Below are 27,837 nucleotides of genomic sequence, written 5' to 3' on the forward strand. Positions count from 1 at the left end.
TTCCACAACTATTACAAACTTTATACTACTTCTTTACTAAAGCTTCCATAGAGATTTACGGATCATAATATATCATCAAAAACTATTGGAAAATGTTACTTCAATAGTTTAATCATCGATACAAGTATTTTCCTCCTTCTAGTGAAGCCTTCAGTAACCAAGAACTTCCCCATGCGACATCTTTTGTGCAATGTATATAAACAAAGTATTACTTAACAAAGGGTTACTAAATACCAACCAGGCAATATCCATTTATTTGAATAGCAACCTTGCATTACTATCACAAACAAAGAAACAATACAAAGCTAGTTATTCAGTGTGAGTAATAAAATATTTGAAATAAATTAATAGATGAATTTAGTAAGGGAAATATTTACCGTCAGCAAGTAGTTGAATTATTAATAGCTACCCAAGTGCAAGAAAGTTCTATTATATAATATCTCCATTAGATTACTTTTATTTGTTTATAGTAAGTTTGTTATCATCTGAATTCTCGTATTAAATAATAGAATTATAGAATAATCGTTAAAAGTCCTACCATGAGGAAATTCCTTAACATCTAACAAGAAAGTACTAAACGCCTGTATAAACGTATATGCCTAAGAAACAAATAAATTAATATAAACCGATACACGAATTTCTGGAGACTATAACGTACGTCAAATGTTAAAAATTCAATTAACCTAATATATATTTTACCCGTTGTATGATGTACAATTACAGAACATTTAAGCACATAGTAAAACACACAATTTATAGAAAAGGAAATAAACATATGTAAAACCTAGAGAAAATAATTTTATACTACTAACATGCACACAATAACACAATAATAGAAAAAATTAAAATTATACACATGTGGTAATTGATAAACATAATCTGCATAATAATTTACATGCGCTGCGCATGTAAATCGAACGCACGACCTCAGGAAACAGGGTGCGTCAAGCCAGCAAACCATGGAGGTTTTCCATTCTTATTATAACTCTAATGTCTAACAATCAAACAGGATTTGGATTACGGCCATAAGTCAACCTAACATACATGTAACCGAGTTTAATAATCCTATTATTTACAATTATAAATTTAGCTGAAACAACGCATCCTAAATATTATCTTCTCAATATATTTTTAGACCGCCTCATTTAAAGTAAAAGAATTAAATCACTTACCGAGGTGCTTGACGGGAACCACTAATAAAATAATTAATTAAACACTTGCTCACCTCACGATCACTCCCGACTAATCTTTTTTAACACCCATATTGGCTATTGTGGCATAATGTGACTGTTTTAATAATGGTCTACGTTAATGTGCGTAAATCAAAGCTACCGTTTTGAGGTAATGAATTCTATGAAATAAGATTAAAACATTTTTTATTTAATATTTGTTTTTTACTGTTTTTACGTAAAATTAATTAATATATCTTATTTATTAAATAATACGATGTTTCTATTCACAATTGTTTTGTTTCTCATATAATCTAGTTTATAGTAATTAATTCAATGTTTAATTAATGAAATAAAGTCTTAAAACTAATACAATTTTTTAACTAAATATTTTTAATATACTTTTAATATGGGTATTGTTGAACCGTCACAATGTGGACGAATTTGCGGGAACAGCTAGTCCTCAATATAAGAGTAGATACAATAATCTTATTGCAAAAAGATAGCTGTATTCATAATATTAATTCTAGATAAAAGGCAAACTTGCTGTTCCTAAGCATCATTTAGAGAAAGGCAAAGGATTGTACTATTTGGGAATGGGTAGAAAAATTGACAATAATATAATGAAGGATATACCTTGAAATAGATTTTAAACATCTGTTAAATCATATTTATTGAGTAAAGCCTATTTACCTAGAGCCCAAAAAATTATGTACTTAAATGACAAACGTGCATGGCAATAATTGTACATGCACGGGAATTTAGTTTAATGTTTTATGTCTAACGTAGACATAATATAATTATACAATGTAAATAAACTGGCTTTAAAAAAACTATTGAGTTTCTTCCCAGTTCTTCTCAATTGAATACAATATAAAATATATATACAATTGAATACTTAACTGGATGGTAGGGAAAAATATTAATACCCACAAAAAACTTACGTTCATAAACGACTAGTTTGTCCTGTATGATTAATATATGACTAATATGATTTTTGATTTTATATCATGTATGTATTTGATATCTACAGTAAACCAAATATGTAGTACCCGTATATTATATACCAGAATATAAGTATTATTTCTTTAATATATTTTCCTCAATAATATTATTGCATTGTAAAACGTGTTCATACGTATTTAGGCGACTAACGGGAAGGAAGATTATTATTTTTAGTATGTATTGTTATTCCAACATTAGCATTTTAACAAATATTTATTAAAATATATATCATATCATTATTTTTGTGCTTATTTTTGTCAGTAGTTATTATAATTATTACACTTTTTTTGTATAATACTAATAATAATCCGTGACAATTCACACTGCGCTGTCTAGTATAGAAAACAAATGGCAAACGAGCTGACGGCCAGCGTGATGGTGAGCGGTAACCGTCGCCTATATACCTGAACACATTACGTTATCATAGGATACGTGTGGTCCAATGCATGTATGACCATTCCGGAGTACCTAATAAGGTGATATACCTCTTTTCTTCTAAATTCACTTTCAAATCTATCCCTTTGACCGAAACAGTGGGGGAAAGGGGATTGTTTGTTAGTAATATGGGCTGATGATCTTATTGTTAGTAATGTACCAGGTTAACCTCCACGCGGTTACCCTTGAAACCAACGCGACAAATTCTTGGTAAGTTTGTCACGCTGAGCAACTGACCTTACCTCATGCTCATCTTATCATCCTCCACTGGTACTATTTACTACACTCCTCCAGGGTAAACCGTTAGCGCAGATGGCTGCACCATGGGTGTTTTTTTTATCGATGATAATGGATATCATCCATATAAAAAAGTAACAGAAACACAGCTTACTATGCAAGCTTGACGGTTCCGGTGGACCACAGAGGCCATCCAACAAAACCTGACACAAATAATTATTATAATTATAGCAATTGTTTGTAATATATGAAGCATTCCAATCAGTATTATAAATAACTATTAAATAATAACTTACAGAACAGGTATTGGTTTTGTAACTGATAAGTACTGTATTTAAGGGGCTACACTATCCGTTCAGTAGTAATATAATTATTATTAATAAAATTTTCTTTATTTCACTTACACTTCTAATAGATTTATAAACAAATTTTTTTTTAAATAAAAGATCTCCGTTTATGATACAATCTACAATATCTTCATAAGGTCTCTCTGAATTCCGCACTGGTACTATCAGGAATTCTCCCTCTAGACTTGCGCATAAGCGAGGCCGCCTTGCTACGAGGCTAGTTTTTGTGAGTCGTAATAAGGTATCAACCAAAACGAATAACACTATGTATATGTATGAAGATACATTGTATCGCTATGTAAAAGGAATATACCTGCCTTCTTTTATGGACGATGCCCCTTAAATACTGTGGCTTATTGGTAACAAAACTAACAAACAAAAACAGTAATAATAGAAGTGACAGATATGAGTCACCCAATGGTACCCTCTCCATAAATAAGTAATAATGCATAATATTTTGTAGCCCAGTTAAAACATAAGTTTATTTATTGTTTTATTTTTTTCTTTTTACTTAATAAACTGGCTGGCTAATAAAAAATATTACAAACTAGCCGTGCCTGCGACTTCATCCGTGAATGACGAATTTCCATACAAATTGTTATTGGCTATTTTTTTGTGTCTGAAATTAAAGGAAAATATTTAATTTTCATTTCTATCTCATAATAAATATATAAATTATTCTAGAACACGCAAAATTACAACTATTTTAAATTAGTAACGGATTTGAACAACCTTCAGATCATGTCATTAGTTAAATTAGTATTAATTTGTCATTTTCATTTAACCTCAACATAACTGTTTTTCCTTGTATACTAGATAATAATATATGTAAGTATATACAACTTACGTCCGTCTATAATTATTTTATATATTAGTCCATTGTTTATTATGTTTGGTGTCGGTTTGATTTCATGATGACCTGTAAGTATTTTCTATATTATACATAATACATTACATATAATTATATAATGTAAATCACAATGACAGTGAAATATGTATTATAAATATAAGTATTTTTAAATTAATAAGTTATTTATTGTCAAAAACCTTCGATTTTCGTTTTAATAAGTGAAGTCGATTTAACGTAAAATTATATATTTTGTATTAATAATATATTTTGTTCATTTTACTGTGATGCATAGGGTTCTTTTTCCACCGTTTCTCTTTTTTAAACCTTCCTATTGATCCCCCGTTCAATTCAAACGGAGATCAAAATTACGACGATCTGAGCTGAGGTTCGAACCTCTAGCGGTACCCTCAGACTAAAGTCGTATTCGTCAGGCGGAAGTTGGCCTTCAGCCGCTCCATAAGTTCTTCCGCGAGTTTGGAGTGCCATCTGCACTCGCCCGCTACCGTCCGGTGAAGCTGTAAAGGCCAGCTGCAGCCAACAGCATTAGAGTAGTCCGATTTTTTTTTAAAACAGCGCGCTGGTCCTTTGCTAGCACCGCGCGGAGGTATGTCCGAAATTAGAAAAAAAAAGTAGCGAATAATGGGGTTATGGAATACAACTTCACGCGAATTTATATATATATATATCTGAAACCGATGAAATAAAATGAATTTTACGAGCAAGTGTATTGAAAATATAATGAATTTCAGGTTTTTGGTGTTTAATAGCATTAATCAGTACATTATGGCTACCAAAGGTGGAGTCTAGATCAGATTACTATCATGAACTGTCTATGCAAATATTCACCCCACCCACCAAAATAGCAAATGAAAGTCTTTTCGGATACAGCATTACCTACGTGCCAAAAAATAAAAGGTAATTATTGAATAATTTTATTTACGAAAAACTGAAATACCATAGTTTTGTTAAGGAGCTATTAAAGTGGGGAAGGAGTAGTGAATAAGAAAATATCAAAATTCTTCACAATCCAAATTTCAGAGACCAAGTCATTGCTTTCTGTATGCGTAAAATTATATCGCTACTAGTTTTTACTCATAGCGATTTGTGTAACTTCACTATGTTTTTTTTTATCCCAAAATCTGCCCGTTGTTGTTTCTTAAAGGCTGAGCTATGAAGGTGACAAAATGTAACAAATAATCTCTTTTTTTTCTTATAATATTATACGAATTGTTTAAACTACTGCGGTATGATCTAAATTAAATTTAAATTTTCTTCAATTTAAATTGATGATTGTAACAAGCACCTCCAGCTTGACAGCTTCGGTGGTCTAGCAGTTTAGCACACCGCTTTCTTTCGATGGTAGATTTGACATATCATAAGAGTCTGTAATAGACCTATGTATATGAATAAAGATATTTTGATTTTGATTGTCGAAGATTTGGTGCTCGTACAACAAGGACATTTATTTGTATTTACGAGTTCACGTACGTTTGTAGTTTCTGGGTGTTATTTCATGTACATTCTCTGACGATAGTGTATTAACTATAGTTCAAGATCTGTTTAATTTGGGACTTGATGGCGTTATGTGAATTGTCTTATTTTAGTGGTGCCGAGGATAAAGTTATATTTAAAAATAATATGTGGTTAGAAAGGTTCTTAAACAATAACTAAACGTTTCAGGTTAATAGTAAGTGCACCAAACGAGCCAAAATTTGGAAATATATATAACTGTAACCTTGAAAACCATAAATGTGATCTCATTCAGAATTATATTAAACAAGGTAAGTGGAAATTTACAATTTTATTAACAAACGCTAAAAACTCCATTATTATTTTATATTATTTATTTATTATTAAAAACAACAATGACTGACAATTAAAATATGCTAAATTTATGCTAAGTAGACAAATATAAAATATTACATTTTTTTTTTATTTACCATTAAATGTTTAATTATATTTAAATGTATATTTAATGTACTTAATTGAATAAAAATTAATGCTGTGTTGCTTAAAATCACTTCGTAAATAAGCAATTTCTTTCCCGTAAAATGTAAAGAATAAAAAATGATTATTGTGGGTTATCCTTAAGAGATAGACATATACAATCACGGACTTTTTTTGTTGACCTTTTTAAGATGTACAATAGTGTAGCACATTATTTTGATTTATCTCGTAGATTTCGGTCAACGTTTGCAATGTAGGCGCAAAAAAATGTGTATATTGACGACATCACATTAGAAGCCTCTAAATTTATCAGTATTTCTCTACAATATTATACATATAAACCTTCCTCTCGAATCACTCTTATCTATTAAATAAACCGCTTCAAAATTCGTTGCATACATAGGGACGGACAGACAGCGACAGCGACTTTGTTTTAAGTGATTCTGTGGGTATGTGATTAGTTGAGTTAAGGTGAAATACCAAATTATTGACGGTAGGTACGTAACCGTCATGTACGTCTGAATTTACTGATCACCATATTAGCGTCGGGTTCATCGTGTAATAGAGAGGAAAACTCCGTGCAGTTTCTGGGATTTGTGAAAGGTGTGTGAGGTTTAAGGAGCCGCTCTGCCAATTTACGTTTACGCTCACTTTCACCACTCGTGTTTTTCTCTTGCTCTTTTAGAGATTTATACAGAGATTTCGCTGGTATACCTCTGACACCTCGACCAGATGTAAGTCAATCCATTAAACAAACATTTTTGGTTATTTCGTTCATTAGTTCGTAATATTAGATTGTTTCGATTGCATGATTTTTAATTGTATTTGTTTCCCATGGTATAGTGAGTGTTAAATATGAACTTTTCTTTGCTGATTTGATACTGTATATCTAAGATGTTAAGATGAAGCTCCACTTGTCCTTATTTTAATTATATTATTGTACAAAAATGTTCTATAGTTACGAAGATAAAAGAAACTAGAGTAAAGATTAGAAATAATGTTGATAACTTAATGCTAAATGCTAACCAATTATAGCGCTCTAAGGAACTCTACCCGTATTACATGTTTAAATTTTTCGAATATAGAAATATGTATATCTGGCATAGATGATAAAACACCTACACCCTATGGGACTTTACAATGCTTTTCATACGTATCCGACGTTTTTTTTATGGTGATGGTAAAAATGGCCTCAATTATTGCCCAGAAAAAGATTTCTTTGTAGCTAAAGGTATTCAAAGTGACTCCATAGTGGTCACTACGCATAACAGCTAGAGTTGGGCACATAAGAAAGAGCATGAAAGTAGGTACATGAAAGTAAATGAAATCAAATGCGAGATAATCTATTAATAAAGTAATATTACTAAGGTTAATAATATATTGGTATACGAATTATTAATAATATATTCGTATTTCAGATGACTCGTTACCCCGCCCTTGGTTTGGCGCAACAGTAAAAGCAGGAAATGATTTTTTTACGGTAAATTTTATTCATCCTCATATCTTATTCCCAAAATTTATTACTCCAAATTATAGGGTATGTGGAAAAAATGTTATTATGAAATGTAAAAGGAACGAAACAAAAAGACGAGAATTGATACCTTCTATTGGAAACGCTATCGGCCTCTGCAATAGTATTCTCAATAACCCATATGTGTACATATATATATATCTTATAAATAAAATTCTCGTGTCACAATGTTAGTCACCATACTCCTCCCAAACGGCATGACCGATTTTTATGAAATTTTTCACACCCCTAAAGTGATAAGGGTTGTCCCATTGACCGACTAAAAAAAGTGAAGTTAAGTTAAGTTAAGTGTTAAGTGTTCACGTAGTACGTATTTCTCTCCCTGCCCAGTTAAATCTCGTAAGCGGCTACTAGTGCTAATTTAGATACACGTTCTAGTATAGAACTTACTGCAGTTCTAGGCAGTCAAAAATGTTTAAAAGATTGTAGAGAGATTTAGATACTTGGATGTAAGATAGATATGAGGGATAAAGAAGATTGCGATGCAATATTTGACATCGATATAAACGATGCTATTTGCGTGTTAATTAATTTACTCACTTATGACATTGCTATCGGCAGCTTAAAAACTGTTTTAATATTGGTGAATTCTTTTTTGAGAATTTCTGTTTTTATATTTCGTGTTTCAATTAATCCAGATATTTTTTTTACAGACGTGTGCACCACGACTTTTGTACTTTATAATACATAGTAAGTTTTTTTTTATTGTACAGATATAAATATCTTGAGGCCATTATTCAACATTGTTTCAACACAAATTATTCTGACAATATAACCCGTGTTATAGAGTAGCCCCAATTGTTTCTCTGAATATATGATACATCTTACTAATTTATAAACGCGAAAGTTAGTGAGTATGGATGGATGTTTGTTTCCCTTCCAAGCAATAACTACTTAACAGATTTTTATGAAACTTTACAGTAATATAGCTGTATATCAGAATAATATATAGGCTATATTTTAAAAATATATTGTGTAAATTGTGCGAAATATAATGATGAATTTCAAGTTAGTGTGATGCAGACGAAGTTGCGCGGGTCGCCTAATAATAATATATTCCCAATTGTTAAACGTAATCTTAACTAAATTTGACAAAATATTTATGTATTTCTTTAGAAAGTGGAACAAGAAGTCACTGTTACAAGTATTCCAGTACCGCTGAAAACTTTACTTTCGCAAACCTAACCGATCGTATCCCAAATATTCCTGACGAATATTATAAGCCTGATAAAGTTATTCCTGGTAAGTATTAATTGTTATTTAATCATACCACTGTACTGTAGTACTTTTATTAGTGTATAACTTATGTATATATACAGTAAATATATCTTCATGCCTACTGAGTCAGATATGGTGTTCTAAGTATTATATTATACGAACTAATTTGTACCCATATTTTTTATTATGATTATGAATTGATTTTTCTTTCTGAGAGTATACACATGACACACAGTTTAACTCTGATTGTTAAATTTCGGAATAAGTTAAATGGAATCATAATAGACTAACATTTATTATATCACACATCACAACACACAAATCCACTAGGAATTTCTCATTCTAGGAGCGCGGAGGTCAACCTGACATGGTACATTGCTAGCAATAAAAACTACCTACAAGCGCCTATGCCAAAGCTGGGGGTTTACTATATCTCAGGGCGCCTTTATATTTGCCGCAAAGAGCCGCGCGGTGGCAGCGGTTGTGCAGCGCTGCAGGCGCACTGCTGTCGCTAGGTTTTAGAATCGTAGTGTAGTACATAATTTCACGATGGACTCATCGATAAATTCTTTAACCTGATTTGTACAAAAGAATACGTACGCCCTTAGACCGAGATATTTTTCCATTCTAAATAATTTTTTCACTTGTTTTGTATAAACTATATACATAACACTAAAATCACAGGCAATCGGGAAGCTTATAGATCGCCTAATGTGAAAGTGCAAAGTTGTAATCTGTGACACAGGTTTTTCTACTTTCTTGGCACATATATATCAGTCATTTCAGGCATCGTTAGGTTAGGGTAACTTTTACCACCGTAGTAATATAAAAAAAAATCTCCTGTCTGTCGGATATGAACTTACTCTGAAGGCAGGTGTAGTACGCTCAGACCTCTGCTTGTGTCTGGTTGTAATTTCGATTCCAATTTGTATGGAACAAGGATTGATAACGTAGTAGAATTTATATGATACGTAATTATTATTATTTTTATTCATTTATTGTTAAGGTTATCTTGTTTGTAATTACTTACATAGAAAATCTCCCCAACCGATACATACAATCATACTCATGAATACAAATGTTTGTAACGTGCGAGGAATCGAACCCGCAACTATCGGACGTAAAGCTAAACCGCTAGACCACTGAGGCCATGTCGAAACAATAAATATTACATTTAATAATTGACTCTGTGATCATAGAACGTATGCAGACATCGTTTGGATGGAGCATTGCTGTCGATGGCCAAAAAATAGTAATGGGAGATCCTGCAGGCAAGAATGGTAAGCATAATAGTTTGTTGGTGACGTCACACGTTCGGCTGTAAGTAGTATTGCCTGTAAATATTTCAATAATAATTAAAAAAATGGCGTTAATACTACCACTAATATAATCGAAGTAACAATACTGAGAGATTGTTTATTTCAATGGGCTAGTACAAAATAGGTGCAACACCGATGTACAAAACCGCCTGTCTGGGTAGCCGATTTTGTATAAATAAAATGAAATCAAAAATCATTTATTAAACCGTATAATTTTGTATTAATATTTTTTCCCTACCGTAAAATTCAATAGTAGTATACAGATTAAAGTGAGAAAAACTGACAATAAACTCAACTGAATATCTTTTTTTTAAAAGCTAGTTTATTTGCATTATCTATTACTTAGGTGCAATGCAGATACTAAATATACCTACCTACTACAGAATGTCCTGATAAAGAACGTTTACAGTTTATACTTTTTTGTAGAGTACAAACATGTTTTGATTAGAGGTCACTCTTGAAAAAGCAACACAATATAATTGAGTTATATCCTTGCATTTTATTCTGTAATATCTTCGGAAATATTATTTTAAATTACATGCTGTAAAGGGCCGTATTGATAAATGGACAATGTATAATATTTAAGGTACTTGATTGGATAAAAATTAATACTGTATTGTTAAAATCAAATCCATAAGCCAATTTTGCCCGTAAAATGTAAAGGATAAAAAATGGTTATTGTGGGTTATCCTTAAGAGATAGATATATACATATACCTTTTCAAGGGTACAATACATTATTTATCTTTTTGTTGCAATCGCAAAAAAAATGTGTTTATTTACGACATCACATTAGAAACCTCTAAATTTATCAGTGTTTCTTTACAATATTATGTATTATACCTTCCTCTTGAATTTAAGATGTAAGTATAGGAAGGTATATTGGATTATACTATGTGTTGGATTACGAATCCTTATAAATTAATATATAAAAGAGAGAGTGGACTGTATTTATTGAAAAGAAAATAATTAATGGAAAAGGAAGTAAAAATACGATTTCGACGAACGTCTTCCACACTCCGAACACCCCAAAGTAAGCAATGTAACACCAAACTTACTCACCTTTGCTCAGGAACGTCCCGATGTGCAGTACTGTTTAGTGGCCACGCACTCTAAGAGTGTATATTTTCATCAAAAACAATTATATTGTGTTAAATAATTCCTTAATTATCTTGTTTTCTATAGATAAAAATACGGAGCGTCCTTTTAATTCCAGTTCTTATTTTCAATTGTTTTAATATTCTTTTTTTGAAATTTAAGTGGCCACATGTTTTTATATGTGGCCAGTATTACCGAGCGCCCTTTGCTTCAGTAAGCAAGCCGGTGATACAACCTGCTTAGACTGAGGTTCGGAATACGGAACACTATGTTATAATGTAACTACGTTAACTATGTCAGTTTTATATATGTATCCATAGTTATAGTGATGTAGGAGTATATTTTTAACATTCACGTGAAAATCCCGTACATGATATAACCATGCCCACTTGTCATTCAAGTAATCATTTAGGCACAAAACGTAAAAAACACAAAGTGTAAAAAATGTAACTAATCACTGGCTGAACAGAGTCCAAGGAAGATATATGTATGTGATCAACTATTGGTGTATTTTATCAATGTATTTATTACTAGAACAGTTTTTGTTTTTGTCTGTGTCCTATAAGCGATATTCTCCGAAACGATTGAAGCATCCATACGATGCATTTTACACCTACCTATTGTGATAATTTTTTATACCAAATTGGTTTACGAGCAATAACGTTATAAACTATTATTATTCTAAATACTACAGTTATATATATACAGTCGCGGGCTCCTTACATTACAATAAATATTTGTTTTACTAATATGTTCAAAATATTTAACAGGTCGAGTTCTTTATTTCTCGGATATAGATAACGGTAAAAAGGGTAGTTTGATCACTAAAACCGTTACTGAGTTGCGGTATAATCTTGGTAAGCTAAGTTTTTTCTTGCTCATTCACTTTTTTATGTAATTGTTATCAAGAAGCTGACGGCCCACCTAATGGTAAGTGGTAACCGTCGCCTATTCATTAACAGCAGCACAAACATGATTTTGCGATGCCCGTGGTACATCTCATGCATTGCCATTCTGGGCTACTATATAATGATTAAATAAATAATTAATAACCATGGACAATTATCAGCGCCATCTAGTCCCACTGTAAGCAAAGCTTGTGTTATGGGTACTAACAACTGATATAAATACTTAGATATTTATTTACAATAATTAATTATATACTTTTTTTGTAATTAACTGGTTCATAATTTTTGGTCCTTTAAGATCCCAATTAACCAGGTTTCACTGTATATAATAATATATACTTATACGCCTACAATGCATGACTATATACATATACCTAATTATATACTATCCCTTAATCTAAAAATAATAAAATGCTATTTTTAAACCAGGAGGGCAAGAACCTCGAGAATGTGTTGTTTAGAGTCCACGACATGGTTAATCAACAGTAACAGTCCTGATCAAAACCTTATTTCAGGTTATAGTGTCGCAGCCGGACATTTTTTAAGTGACGATGCTACAACATTTGTATTTAGCACGCCATATGGTCTAATTGGATATGGACAGGTACGTTTTTCATCTTCCTTCAGAGATTCAGCCAGAATCATTGGTAACCAACGGCTATTTGACAGACTCGACCCATTGGCTCTGCGGCGAGATATTGCGTCTCTGTGCATTTTGTACCGCATATATATATCACGGGGAGTGATCTGAGGAATTGTTCGGATTAATACCAGCTACTGAGTTTCACCACCTTACCACCCGGCAGAAACTAAAATACCATCCTGATCATCTGGATGAATGGCGGTCCTCCACAGTGCGGTTTTCTAGAAACTTTTTGCCAAGCACAACCACATTGTAGAAACACCTTCCTATGGTATTTCCGAATCGATACGATATTGAAACCTTCAAGAAAAGAGATTCGACGACCTCGGTGGTCTAGCGGTCTAGCACACCGCTTTACGTCCGATGGTCGCGGGTTCGATTCCTCGCACGGCACAAACATTTGTATTCATGAGTATGATTGTTTGTATCGGTCTGGGTGTTTTCTATGTATATTATGTATGTATTTACGAAAAAAAATATCTATGTACTTGTATCAGTTATCTAGTAACCGTAACACAAGCTTTAGATAGCTTAACTCGGGTCTAGATGGCGCTGTGTGTATTGTCCTGAGATTATTATTATTATTATATTATCACTAGCATTCAGATTGTTACCTGAATAAGACTAATTCTGTGTAATGATAATCGTCATCATAATAGCCATTTTTAAGAATAGTATTTTATAAAAAAAAAAGAGCTTATTCCTTTTTAAAAGGCCGACAGCGACAACTTGCAATTCCCCTGGTGTTGCGGGTGCTCATGGGCGGCGGTAATCACTTACTATCAGGTGAGCCGCATGCTCATTTGTCCCCTGTGTATAAAAAAAAAAGATTCGTCTACATTCAGGTATATACTTTATTGAACTGGAAAGAAAAATAACCTCGGTCCTTTTCGATTTGTCGTGCAGTAAATATTCTGAAATGAAATGAAATGGTATTTATTCATAAGATGCTTGTACACACGACACTCATAATTACTATAAACTTAATTTAAAATGAACTCATGAACACAAATGTTTGTATCATGCGAGTAATCGAACCCGCGACCATCTGAAGTAAGACGGTGTGAACCACTAGACCACCGATACCATGAAACATAATAAGACTATAATTTTCCCTTCACCGAATAAAAGTTTAGAATATTCTTCACTTGTGTCCTTGCAAAGATCTCATTGTTTCAGATACTAGCTCACAATGGTAAAAACTTTGTCACTTATCAACAAGTAAAACGAGTGGGGATGCTATTCGGTGCCTCGTTATGCTCTGCACGCTTGGAGAGTACCAGAGCTGCGCTGCTGGTAGGTGCTCCTGCATATGCAACTGAGCATCAGTACGACGTCGGCGCTGTATACATATATACGTTCAAAGAAGACCGGAAAAAAGTAAGTAACCATTACATTAAAAATGTTTTTTTATACCACTTAGGTGGCATACAAGCATACGGCCCATCTGATGGTAAACGGTTACCGTAGCCTATGGACGCCTGAAATACCAGGGGTGTCACATACGCGTTGGCGACCCTTAAAAAACCTTAATATACCCTTCTTGAAAAACCCCATGCTGTAGTATCTCGAGAAAACCTCGGCAGGTAGTTCATTCCACAATATAAGTGTACGCGGGAGGAAGCTCTTCTGAAACCGCACTGTCCGAGACCACTTAGGTTCCAGCGTGTGGGGATGAATTCCCTGTCGATATCGAGCGGTCCGACGGTAAGAGGTAGGCATCATGTCAAACAATTCATCAGAAAACAGTCCGATGTATATTTGGTACACAACACACAAAGCAATGCGTAGTCTCGCCTCAAGCTAAGTGGTTCGATACCGTTTGAGAGATTGGGATCATCGACAATTCTCATAGCACGTCTCTGAACCGAGTCAAAAGGACCGAGCTGGTATCCAGGTGCTCCTGCCCAAAGATGAGAGCAGTACTCCATGTGTGGCCGAACTTGCGACTTATATAAGAGAAGTCTCTGGTCCGCAGTGAAGTACCGCCTCGCTCTATTCAGCACACCGAGCTTTTTAGATGCCAGTTTGACCTTTTCTTCGAGGTGACTACGGAACTTAACTGTGCTGGAGATGTCGACACCAAGAATCCCAATGCTCTTAGAGATGGTAATGGACGTGTTCTGGAATTGCGGAGTCACAGCAAAAGGAATTTTCTTGGCGGTGAACGCACAGGCTTGTGTCTTAATAGGGTTGAATTGAACTAAGTTCAATCGCCCCCAATCGGAGACTCTGGTGAGAGTACTCTCGATTTCAGACACAAGCTGTTCGGGGTTTGACTCTACAACGGAAAGAGAAATGTTCGCACGGCCCGTGTAAAATGCGTCCTCAGTACTGTCATCCGCATAGCAATAATATCAACCGTAGTTAACAAATCATTAATAGCCTTGCGGGACGCCTGCGTTAATGTCCATGCTATCGGAGCAACTACCGTCGACCACGGTTTTGATTCATCTCCCAGACAAAAAACTAGCGACGTATTTGCATAATCTGGTATTCCGTATGATGGTAATTTCGATAGAATACCTTGATACCAAATCCGATCGAATGCCTTCGCCATAAATTCAAATTCAAAATATCTTTATTCATGTAGGTCTATTACAGACTCTTATGATATGTCAAATCTACCGTCAGTTCGGAATGATATCGAGATGAGAAGAACTGACAAGAAACTCAGCTCGTATTTTTTTCAAATAATAGTGGAACATGTTTATGATAAATACAGTTATTAAAATTCAAATTTAGGAGAATAGAGTGAACACCAGCATATGCTATCGCAAAGAACAAAAAATTTAATCAGTGTTCACAACCTGGACAGACCAGTCCCCACAAGCAGCACCCGTTCACGAGTATGACGTATGAGCCAGCCATCATTGTACTCAACCATATTTGAGGGAGCACATCGACCCGCCCCACCACGCCGCCACAAGTTTGAACTTTATAGCGAGCATGACTGTTTCAGGTTACTCCACTACGTCAATTATATTATTTACAGCATAGGCTGTACCGATCACAGTTTTCACCCATTACAATATTAAATTTACATTATTTAATTTACAATATGTCATTACAAAATTTATAATAAGTTTCTTTAATGTTATTACATTATCCATGTCAATGGGAAAAATTATATGCCTCATAACAAAAGTTAAAATTGTAATTAAGTCCACACATTGTAGTCATTTAAGTAGTCGTTTATTTTATAATAAGCTTTAGAGCAAAGTGTTTTTTTACATGCATCTTAAATTTGGCTTCACTTAAATTTAAAACACTATCTGGCAATTTATTATAAAAACGTATACAATGTCCCATGAAAGATGTACTTACTTTTTTGAGACGATAACTAGGCATATTTAATTTATTTTTATTTCTTGTATTATAAGCGTGTAAGTGACTATTTTTTGGAAATAAATTTAAGTTTTTGCATATATACTTTCATTTATATATTGAGAGGGAACAGTAAGGATACCTGTTTCTTTAAAGCGTTCTCTAAGAAATACGCGACACGGTAAATTATATATTGAACAAATTGCACTTTTTTGTAATATAAAAATTGATTCTACATCAGCTGCTCTTCCCCACAATATACCATACGACATTATACTATGGAAGTAACTAAAATACACTAGTTTCGCTGTTCCAGTATCAGTCAACTGTCTAATTTTTCTGATAGCAAAAGCAGCCGAGCTTAGTCTTTGGCTAGTGTGAATATATGTGGACCCCACTGCAATTTATTATCTATTACAATACCAAGAAACGAAGTCTCATCAACAAAGTCCAAAACATGATGATTCATACTAACAGTTGTCGTTACTTGTTTTACATTTGGTATAGAGAATTTAACGCATTTTGTTTTCATTGAATTAAGCGCTAGGTTATTTGATGTAAACCAGTTTAGAACATCCTCAAGAGCAATATTTATAGTATTAAAATCCTTTGTATTTCTTTTCACTTTGAAAATAAGTGATGTGTCATCAGCAAACAATACTATGTCAAGTATGTTTTGAAACTGGTATGGTAAGTCATTTATGTAAACAAGAAACATTTTTATGGACTTGACTTGCTTCCTTTAATGTCTACCACTTGAATTCTATCGCGCAAATATGATCCAATGAGTTCTGAGGACTTTTCCCTAATTCCATAATGTTCTAGTTTGCGTAATAATATCCTATGGTCAACGCAATCAAACGCTTTAGAGAGATCACAGAAGACACATTGGTGTCTTCTGTGAATCTTCCCAGGCACCGAAAATACTTTGTATTAAGTTAATGCCTGCATAAGTAGTAGACCGTCCACTCATAAATCCGAATTGCTGTTTATGAAATAAATCATGTGTATTAAAATGAGCTAACATTTGTGTAAGTAGTATCTTTTCAAAAATCTTACTAAATACTGGTAAAATTGAGATAGGTCTAAAATTTGATTATTGTCTTTGTCACCAGATTTAAATAGCGGTAATATTTTACTCACTTACATATCAAGGCTGACTGCCAACGCCTCACCTTTGCTCTCGATGGTAATGATCCCAGCGGTGTGTAAGATACACTAAAAGATCACCAGTTACAGTTACACGTTCCATCACCTTGGAGAACAAAGATGCGATAGCTATAGGCCTGTAGTTCGATGGATTTGACCTGTCGCCCTTTTTTGGCACAGGGTGCACAAGGGTGGTCTTCCCGGACGACGGAAATTGCCCAGAGGAGTATGAAAGCGCGAAGAGGCGCGAAAAATTCTCGCAATCTGTCTCAATCTGCTGACTTATAATGCCACATGCGACGTCGACCAGGTGTTCGGTGTGTGGCAGGTTGTGTGCACTGTACTTGGGATCGACTAAGACAGTGATCCGAAGAACCAAGAGGCGCTTCCACGGTGACTGAATATTCGTCCAGACCTGTAGTCAGCAGAAGGTCCAGTAAGGAGCTCGTATGGGTCTCGATATCTGGTATTCTCGTTGGAGAATAAATCAGTTGTGAGAATCCATAGGCCAGGGCAAACTCATGAGCAGTTCTCCCCGCATGGTCAGTGATTCGAGAACGGAGCCACTCGGTATGATGGGCATTAAAGTCTCCAAGTATCACTAAATTCGCGGAGGGATATTGCTCGAGAACTTTATCAGACGTGAATTGAAGACGTAATTAATTATAACACAATATAGTAGTGGGCTTATCGCTAAGTCAGGACAGTTGAAATTTGGATAATCATAATGGTTTTACTACTAGGATCAGTAAGTCGGAGGTGACTTTGGTTTCTACAGAGTGTTACCGCATTCAGTTTTCTCAGCCCCTGCAATTAAAACAAGCTGCAATCAAAGGACAAAAATCCCTTTAAGCATTTGCTTTGAAAGGAATTTTGGAATGACCCCTGAGGATTTTTAACTTAATGGCCCACGCATACAAAATCGCGATAAACCCTATGTGTATATTAAATTTATAGCGTTAAATATAGTTATAAACATCGAGGAAAACAACACAAAACACTATAAATAACTTACAGAAAATTTCCAATTTTAGATAACAATGGAACTAAGATCCACTATATACGCTAAAAAGGATGGAGGCTATTTCGGATATGCAATTGCTAATCTTGGAGACTTGAACCGAGATTTAAAAGATGGTAAGCCTTTCTTTTATTATAAACTCTTCATTGCACCAAGCATTTCAAACTAGAATAAACAAAAAAGAGATATAGATATACAAAAGGCGATCTTATCGCAAGAAGCAATCTCATCCAGACCACCTTTACGTAGAGAAAAACAATAAAAGTGGTAGGTGGCGCATGAATAGCATGGATGAATAGAGGTAGATTAATATTACAAATAAATATTAGAAAATTAACACACATTAATGCCTTATTGACCTTAAATTAATTTAAGTACGAATACAATAGGAGATTTTTAGGTTGATCCCTACGTAACGACATCTACCGGTCCGATACCTACCACCACTGACTGTTCAATCCCTGACCATAATTATTTGTTACTCTGGGTGTTTTCTGTATATAATATGTATATATTTACCAAAAAATATACATTTAAGTATGTCTTTCAGTTGTATAATACAAGATCTACGTTGCTCGGGATTAGATGGCGCTTTGATTTGATTTGATTGATGACGCAAATTGTCCAGTACATTTGTTATAACGTTCCGTTTTTTCAGAGATAGCAATATCAGCGCCCTATGAAGACGATGGTCGTGGTGCAGTGTACATATACTCAGGGTTGCACTTAATCACCAAATCGCCAAAGGAATTGACCTGGCTACAACGTATACAACCGGAGAGTTTTCTAGCATTTGGCTTGAGTCTATCAGTCATCAATGATTACGACGAAAATGATTGTAACGGTATGTTTTACAGACATCTAACTATCAAGTTTGCGATACCTCGCCTCGCGTAGGTACGAAGAAAGAATGCACGAAACGTGGGTTAGGTTGTAATCTGGTAGTATAAATTTCTTGTGCTCGCTTTTATTATATTGTATACTTAGAATAGAGAAGCATTCTTAAAATAGTTATATCCAAACAGACTAAATATTGATTAATTGTATGTAGTTCACTACATTTAATAGCTAGGTCCTGCTTCTGCATCTGACCTTCTGAGGAAATATTATTGACAAACTTCTTTTAATGTGACGCATGAAGAAAATTGAGAGAAAATGATATAGGAACCACGTAAAGACGAAAATTCTACATACTGTGAAGAATGATATGGAGAATAATATATTACATCGCAATGTGCGGTCACTAACTACGGTATATGTTTTGAAGTAATTCATTGTTTGAATTACTTCAAAACATATAAAAGTAAATGGTAATGCCGTCGGTGGTCTAGCTGATTAAAAAACCCTACTTTCGTTTTTTTCGGGTTCGTTTCTACGGTGCAAACATTAGTATTCATGATGATGATTGTTTGTATTTATCTGATTGTAGTTTATGTGCATTATTAATGTACTAGATGAAAACCCGGCTTCGCTCGGGTGAAATGTGGGTAGGTATTACTGTAGTCATCGGTTCTCAAGGAATATTAAAGGCAAACAAGGCTACGCCTTGCTATATCAACATTCAAAATAAATTAACAAAACATATAACTTTTAAGGTTTATTCTCTGTAAACCTCTTTGTTTTAGGCACTCTTTACTTTGGCAGATATTTAAAACCAATTGCTTCTAATACTTCCAACTGGAATTTCCAACTGAAAATAAATTAGTTCTTATTTTATTCACTTTAAGAAGAAAACATAGAACAAAATTCACTTAAAAACACAATCTGTCTACATACAGACCTACTAAAATACTACTCACCATCTTTACGAAGAGCCTTTCGCTGCATCCACTTTCCACAATTGTGATAATGTTTACCAAATGCTTGGAGATTCGGCTGTTAACAAAATGATACAGGTATCATCAAACAAAGACAGAGACATGACCAACTAAATATTTTATGAAATACTTACAATTTTCGGCATAATGTGTGTAATCCAAACAAAGTAAATCACTATGCAAAACTAAATGACAATGACATTTGAACTAAAACTTCTAACTTTATGGTTATGGTTATAGTCTATACTATCTGGTCTTCCGCACCCCCCTAGGGAGGTAAAGGTTGGGGCCTCGAGGCGAACCCCTACTCCGGGGACGATAACCCCCGGGTAACTAGATTAAAGCCTACTAAAACTAGAAAAACTACTTAAAGTTTACTATACGTTGTGCCATACTTGGGGGACAGAAGATTTTTTTTATTTAGTCCGCGCAACTTCCAGGGACTTGCTGAGGTCCTAGGGAGGGGTGACATTCTGTTATTCTTTTAGTACAACGACGTGGCCCACCACCGTCGTTTTCCCCATCTTCCTCATTTTCCTATCCATTTCCTCTTCCTTTCAACCTTCCCTCGCCCCGCGTTAGCCATTTGCTATGCCCCCACTCTGGGGTCAAGCCCCCACAAACGTGTGGGGCGCGGAGCGACAGGGACTCCAAATAGCTTAGGAAAGTTTGTAAGTGCCATACTTGGTTATAGTTTGTTTTTTAATCCCAGAGACTAAATTGACAGGTTTATATGTCAAATTTTCAAATAATGTTACCACCTGTAATGTTCATTTGTTTAATAGGAAACTTTTATTTTAACAAATTAGTTTTAAAGCTTAAAATGACGTTTCCATAATAGAATTTTACTATTTACGTATATATACTAATGCATTATTGTCGTAGTATTATACAGCATACATATATTGTTTCCGTACAAATAGTAATTATTACAGTATTAATCTTCAAACCAACATTTTTTTTTCTTACAATCAGCTAAATAATTTTAATAGGTGTTTGTTTTATAATATCACTATGAAAAGGTCATTTGTTTTATAAAGAAGGCAGTTAGTCTTTGTTTTAGTTTATGCCAGCAGTAATTGTACGTAAATGTAGTCAAAGTAAGTATCTTGTAGAAAATAAATAAAAAACATATTTTCATTGCAGAATTGGCTGTTGGGGCACCTTTTAACAACACTGCAGTGATGCTGAGGTGCATAGCAACAATTAAGATCGATGTAAAGGATTTGAAGCCTTACAATGTGAGTTCATTAAATTTACTATCCAAGGGAGAAGGTCTTCTAAAAGTATTCTAACTTTCAAATACAGTTTGGGACGGGAATAACTGTCAGTAACTCGCTACTACACTAAAAATGATAGATAAAACGATATTACTATGTAATATCGTTTTATTGTAGTATCGCTTTTAACGAAAATTGCGCGGATGGACGAGTATTAAATTTCGCACAATTATAGTTTATATAAAGAAGGAATGCAGAATACAAATATTTGTTTTTAATACAAAATACTTTTTAAAAAAACATTAGGTTTATATATATATATATACTCTTTTGTTTATTAATAGAGTCTATATTGAAATTGGAGAACATTATTAAGGTTCTATTGTCACTACCTTAATAAAGTTCAAACTTATGTATAACGCAAACTAATTATCTATGGAATTTCGGCCACTGAGCGACGACTAGTATAGATAAATGAATTGATACGAATTCAGTAATGGCTGTAGCTAGTCAGGTTTGCTTCAGGCCCCGAGATGCGGGAGCAAATCAGACGATCAGGTCATGTCACGCTTTTCTAAAAAATATTGCATGACATATTTAACGCATTCGTGGAGAATTATGCCTCATACCCTCTTGTCTCTTCTCTTCCTCTGAGTACGACCATATAGTATCACCATATACAGTGACCATAAGCTTATGTTAAATGACTAAAAACAATTTAATGACCAGCCATACTACAGATATGTAAATCATATTCTAAATGACACATGGAATAGTCTTTACCCAAAATTTATCTAAGAAATGCCGCAGGTAGCCGCATATAATTCCCCATTGGTCTTTGTTTTTAGGAAACAATCAAGAGTACTGGAAGCACAGGACCGCTTTTTAAAATTAGTTCCTGTGTGGAAATATATCGTCCTAAAAAATTAAAGCATATTGAAGCAAGTAAGTTTTGTAAATAATTTTAATCCCACAGAGTAGAGAGGTACCTACCTCTATGTATTAAATCCAATATGTTATCATTTTTTGCTACACTTTTGATATTCAGTTACTTGAGGTAGACTAAAAAGTCATCTGTTTTACCAATTTCAGACGCTTAATTTTATAATTTGTGTTTCGGTTTTGGGGTGCAGATTAGCAGTGAAATTACAGCATAAGGGATAAAGGTTTTAGTACTCTGGAATGACAATGCTGAGAGTGTCACATGTCTGTTCATATATATATAGGCGCTATTTTCCCACCCATCTTAATAATATTACAAACGCGAAAGTTTGTGAGTATGGGTGGATGTTTGTTACTCTTACACGCAAAAACTACTGAAGGGATTTTGATAAAACTTTACACTATTATGGCTTATACATCGAAATGACATATAAGCTACAAATTTCATGCGGATGTAATCGCAGACACAGCTAGGATTGCATAAAAAAAGCTCCTATTTGTGGTAGTTAAATATTCAACTAATGATTTATTTTTGTTTTTATTAACCTGTTATTATGTAATATATGTATAGGACAACAGTTTAATGATTAGACCATTTAATATTATTATTAATATTACAAAAATACATGGTTATTAGATAATTTCTTACGACGATAATTGTAATTTAGATAGGGATAGAATCCTACGTTAACATATATAATTATTATAACTCAAAATTACAAGGTCAGCGATATACAGTACGTAAGGAATTTGTGGGCTTGTAATCTCTGTTTTCATTTATATACATATGTATAAGTTGTGTTTTTACAAACACTTTTTCATGTGAAATAATGTGACTGCATTCCTCTGAAATTAGTGTAAATTTATCACAAACCAATGTTCTCAACAACTATAACAGCACATCACTATTAGAATATAACAGCACAGCTTTACTTTTGATCGTCGCGGGTTCGACTCCTGGCACGGTGCAGACATTTGCGTTCATGAGTATGATTGTTTATATCGCTCGATTTTGTATGTACTTATTTACAAAAAAATATCTAACTATTTATTTTAGTTGTCTAGTACCCATAAAAAAAGTTCAGACAGACTCCGCTTACCGTGGGATTAGATGTCGCTGTGTTAATTGTACAGGGTTATTTATTTATTTATTTTAATCATTTCAATTGTAATTAAATAAACAAACTGTTTCTGTACTCAATGAGTCAGTGGCTGTACCTCAATATCTAGCTTAAATGTTTCCAATTTCAGATGTTTCTGTAACAATTACAATAACGCACGCCAATTGTAAATTAGATAACGCAACGGACAGTAGTGGCATGGTGACGAAGTATTATATACCAAGGGATATATTGAACAATAGAAGCATAAACAAGTACTGCAGAAACATAACAATTATAACACCTCTGGTAAGAAAAATATCACATTGAAAGTAAAAACGGAAAAAAAGGAAGATATAATAAAATAATCTTACTAATATACTAACAAACTTTAGAGTTTGTAAACTCGAAAGTTTGTTAGTATGGTTGGATGTTTGTTTTGTGACCTATCATGCAAAAACTACTAACTGGATTTTGCTGATTCTTTACATTAAAATAGAGTAACTCATAGACTATAAATGTCACCCGGGTGAATCTGCGGGCACAGCTAGTATAATATAAAAAATCAGTGTTACAGAATTTTATGTTAATTGCAACTATACGGGTCTTGTCTATGTATGTACATAGTAAGACTGTACGTACTAATTAGACTGTCTGATCAGTTTGTTCTGTAAACTGCACCTGGTTTGAAGAATGGAATATGTACTCATCTATATATATAAATAAAATTGGAGAGTCTGTTTGTAATATTGAAATAACCGTTTTTTACTACATAGGACTATAAATACGGCACATACACCAAAACAACAGTTTTTACAATTTTTGTCTGTCTGTCTGTTTGTTCCGGCTAATCTCTGAAATGGCTGGACCGAATTTGACAGGGCTTTCTTGGCAGGTAGCGGATGTAATAAGGAGTAACTTAGGCTATCTTTTATTTTAGAAAAATAAAGTTAAATTCCACGTGGACGAAGTCGCGTGTACAGCTGGTTATTAATATAGTTAGAATGGTTTTAACATGAATAATGTTACGGTAAATAAAGGTATTTATTTGTCTTTCTCGATGTTACGACTAGGTTGCACTACTCGTTGTCACGAGATGAAGTCAACTTTTGAACGGAGCCAGAGTTAAAACCCTTTTAACTATTTTAATAAGGATGAAATATGCTTGAAAGTTACAGGCAGTGGTACCAGTTTACTAATTTCAGCACTAAAACGGGTGGAATTCGATTCTATTGGTTTTTATTTTTTTTATTTCTAGTGGTTAGTAAATGTTTCAGTAGACAAATATTGAGCAGATAAACTGAAATATTTTTGTATTGTTTCATAAAAAGTATAGTATTTTAGCTGCATATTTTCCGTGTAAGTTAAGTATGTGTTTAAGTTTAAGTTAATACTGCGTAAATTGTCCCTAGTATTTATCGCCACATAATATTTTACTTTTATTTTTTAGGAATTATATTATGAGCCATATGTTCAATATAAAGTATTAATTCAGCAACACAATGATCCAAAAAATAATTCAATATTCAATGCAACCGAGGTTCTTCTCAGTGATGCAAGTGTCATGTCGATTACATCTTTCTTCATTGTTAAGGAATGCGAGGGAGGAAAGGACTGTGTACCCAAACTTGATCTCTCTAAATTTATTAGCATGCCGTAAGTAATGAAATCTATATATACTATTATACGAGAATTATATATATAAGATGTATTTTATAATGCCACATTATAAAAAAAAACATGTCAGGGGTAGACAATCCTTTATCTGTTACTAAGGTGTATGAACAATTGATAGTAGCTGATTCTCAGACCTACTGATTATACATATAAAATTTCATAAAAATCGGTCAAACTGTTTCGGAGGAAAATGGTAACTAACATTATGACACGAGAATTTTATATGTAAGATTACTAAATATACAATTAAAGCATAATATTTTAATTAATTGGTGCATCACATGCGTAGTTCATCATCATCATCCTCATGACCTATTAAATGCGAGATGCACCACCTCGTTAGAATAAGGATGAAGTTCAGTTAGCCAATCATGACGATTTCACCTGAAATAAACATTGGTTTTCAAAGAAGTATGTTTTTGTTAGAGTATATTTTTTAATTGATGATAGTGTAAATAATTATGCTACTGCCTGCTCTAAGGCTATATACGCTAATAAGGCTTCACTGATGATGATGATGATTTGATGAAATCATGTCAGTTAGCACATCATGGCAAATTTATCCTTAACTAACCATAAGGATTTCCAGAGGGTACTGTAGTTCTCATTATAAATAGATATTAAGAGTCCTGCGGAATGTAAATTAAAGAAGAATTACAGAATTTATTCAAACCAATACAAATTACAATACCATGTTAAACGTAAACAAATACACTAGTTTATAAAAACCTGTGTAGCAGTTATTTGCGCCCATCTGCAGATATAACTAACTAAACTAAATATTAATAAGTCCTCATTAAATGAAACATATACCAATTCTAAGCAGTTAGATAATAATTTGTATTTTAAATTTGACACAATCCTTATTGTGAAGAATTAATAAATACATAATAAACTAAGCATATATAGCATATCGATAATTTAAATAAAAACAAATGAATACTATTTCTTAAAAACACTATTTCGAGAAAGATAATCTATAAATACATAAAGGGTACGCCATGATGTGGTGTTCTTGGTCTTCATATATAAAAGATGTAACTTCTTTGTCAGTCATATAAAAAAAAGTTTCCGTTTGTCTGAAGATTAACAACATATGTTATATTCTAACAATGATTACAACAGATCGCCCTATACCATTGGAAGTAGCAAAAATGAAGAGATAGAAGTAATTTTAAGTAATGCAGGAGATGCAGCTTATGATGCGTGCGTTATTATTGACGTGAAAGGTGTTCGCATCAAAGAGTGGGGCCATTCTTGTCTAAGGCAAGGTGTTAACGAGATGTTGAAATGCAAACCATCCGTACTATTAAGAACTAACACAACCTGGGTAAGTTTTCCATGAAAATATATTCAATTTAAATATTAACTATGCACTTTTACACAATATATGTACATAGGATGGGATTATTTTAGAGGTTATATGTAAGATCAGTGGATTTTTAATATGTGTTAAATATGTTAGATCATGCATGTTCTAAATGTTATTATGCCTTAAATAAGGTGTTTCAGGAATGTCATGCCTGCTCTTGGCACTTAAGTATCTAGCCGAACTGGACTGTAGGGAAACTGATATTTTTTTAAAGCTTGAAATTTACATATATATCCTATATGTACAAATAAATCTGACTTGGTACTTGTGCAAATCAACAGCACAGTCAACTCAGTACTAAAATAGGTATTCGATCATCATCCGCGTAACCTAAATGGGTACTCACCTCCACCAATTTCAGCTGCCAAGCCTTTTGTTTGGCTTTCGGTTATTGCTTCGATCAGGAATATGATCACTGACCCCTCTCTTTACAAATTATTACTAACTATGAAAATTTTCTTCAACAACGAATCAAACTCGATAAATTTTCATAGGATATCAATGTTTCACACTAAATAGATTTTCTTTAAACAATAAAATGGACCTATTTAGCTCATTCCTATGAACAGGCCAAGACAGTATAGAAATTTTAAAACATTTTGGTAGACATAGGAATTATAATTAACTTTTAAGGTTATGAAAATAAAACTTTATAGTTAATGTATTAATTAAGTTAGCGGGTCGAAATTAACGTAAATATTTACGACATAATTTCAATTAAATGTATCGCTAGTATTAGTATATGTGAAGGGAGGCGCAAGATCTGAGAATAGAAATATTTCTGAACGAATACTGACGAATACCTACGTCGTAACTTTACTGCGCGCACAGGTTTCTCTTAAATAGAATTCTATGAAATTGGTTTCTATGAAATTGAGGATATTATTTTTTTTTTTTCAATAGCATATGCCGGTGGTCACTCTATTCTCCCAAATTTGAATTTGTATTATTGTAAATATGTACAACATTTAAAAAACAAAGATACGAGCTGAGTTTCTTGTCAGTTCTTCTCATCTCGATATCATTCCGAACTGACGGTAGATTTGACATATCATAAGTCTCTAATAGACCTACATGACTAAGGATATTTTGAGTTTGATACTGCATCTTAGTCCTCTGGAATGTCAACATATGACGGCTCATCAGTTGGTAATATATGTATAACCGTCACCTACATACAAGTATCATGTGACGGCCGTAGTAATTCTCATGGGACGCCATTCCAGAGGTATTGATGCCATGCCGTAATTACTGTCGCCTATATAAATGAACAGCACTTTGGACATCATGTTGTCATGTGAGACCAGAGAGACCACTCAAGTGTTGACGTCGACTAAACTCGGTGAGACCGAGGTTCGGGATAGAATGCATATGCGAAATCCCAGTTTTTAGTGGGTAAACATCCCAGTCACCGCGTCGCCATCCCTCTAGCAAAGCGACGGTCTTTTGAAGATTTTCCACACTTTAAAAAAAGGTGCGACCGAGGTACCCACGAGGAATTACAAA

At 33.6% G+C, this 27,837-nt stretch overlaps 1 protein-coding gene across 1 annotated transcript in view; it reads left to right on the top strand.

Moving 5' to 3' along the window:
• Positions 1 to 4,085: 4,085 nt before the first annotated feature.
• The window catches only part of LOC131850817 (integrin alpha-4-like), a 30,035-nt gene continuing 6,283 nt past the window's right edge, over positions 4,086 to 27,837 (top strand). The window contains exons 1-14 of the mRNA XM_059201182.1: positions 4,086 to 4,114; positions 4,793 to 4,958; positions 5,724 to 5,824; positions 9,939 to 10,019; positions 11,926 to 12,012; positions 12,579 to 12,667; positions 13,886 to 14,086; positions 18,217 to 18,319; positions 18,862 to 19,047; positions 21,167 to 21,261; positions 22,089 to 22,185; positions 23,434 to 23,591; positions 24,733 to 24,938; positions 26,085 to 26,289. Coding sequence (XP_059057165.1) covers positions 4,105 to 4,114; positions 4,793 to 4,958; positions 5,724 to 5,824; positions 9,939 to 10,019; positions 11,926 to 12,012; positions 12,579 to 12,667; positions 13,886 to 14,086; positions 18,217 to 18,319; positions 18,862 to 19,047; positions 21,167 to 21,261; positions 22,089 to 22,185; positions 23,434 to 23,591; positions 24,733 to 24,938; positions 26,085 to 26,289 — 1,785 coding nt within the window. The 5' untranslated portion in view covers positions 4,086 to 4,104. The remainder of the gene's footprint in view (positions 4,115 to 4,792; positions 4,959 to 5,723; positions 5,825 to 9,938; positions 10,020 to 11,925; positions 12,013 to 12,578; positions 12,668 to 13,885; positions 14,087 to 18,216; positions 18,320 to 18,861; positions 19,048 to 21,166; positions 21,262 to 22,088; positions 22,186 to 23,433; positions 23,592 to 24,732; positions 24,939 to 26,084; positions 26,290 to 27,837) is intronic.

Source organism: Achroia grisella, unplaced genomic scaffold, assembly GCF_030625045.1.
Source record: "Achroia grisella isolate CSIRO2021 unplaced genomic scaffold, CSIRO_AGI_Agris_v1 utg779, whole genome shotgun sequence".
Classification (NCBI taxonomy): domain Eukaryota; kingdom Metazoa; phylum Arthropoda; class Insecta; order Lepidoptera; family Pyralidae; genus Achroia; species Achroia grisella.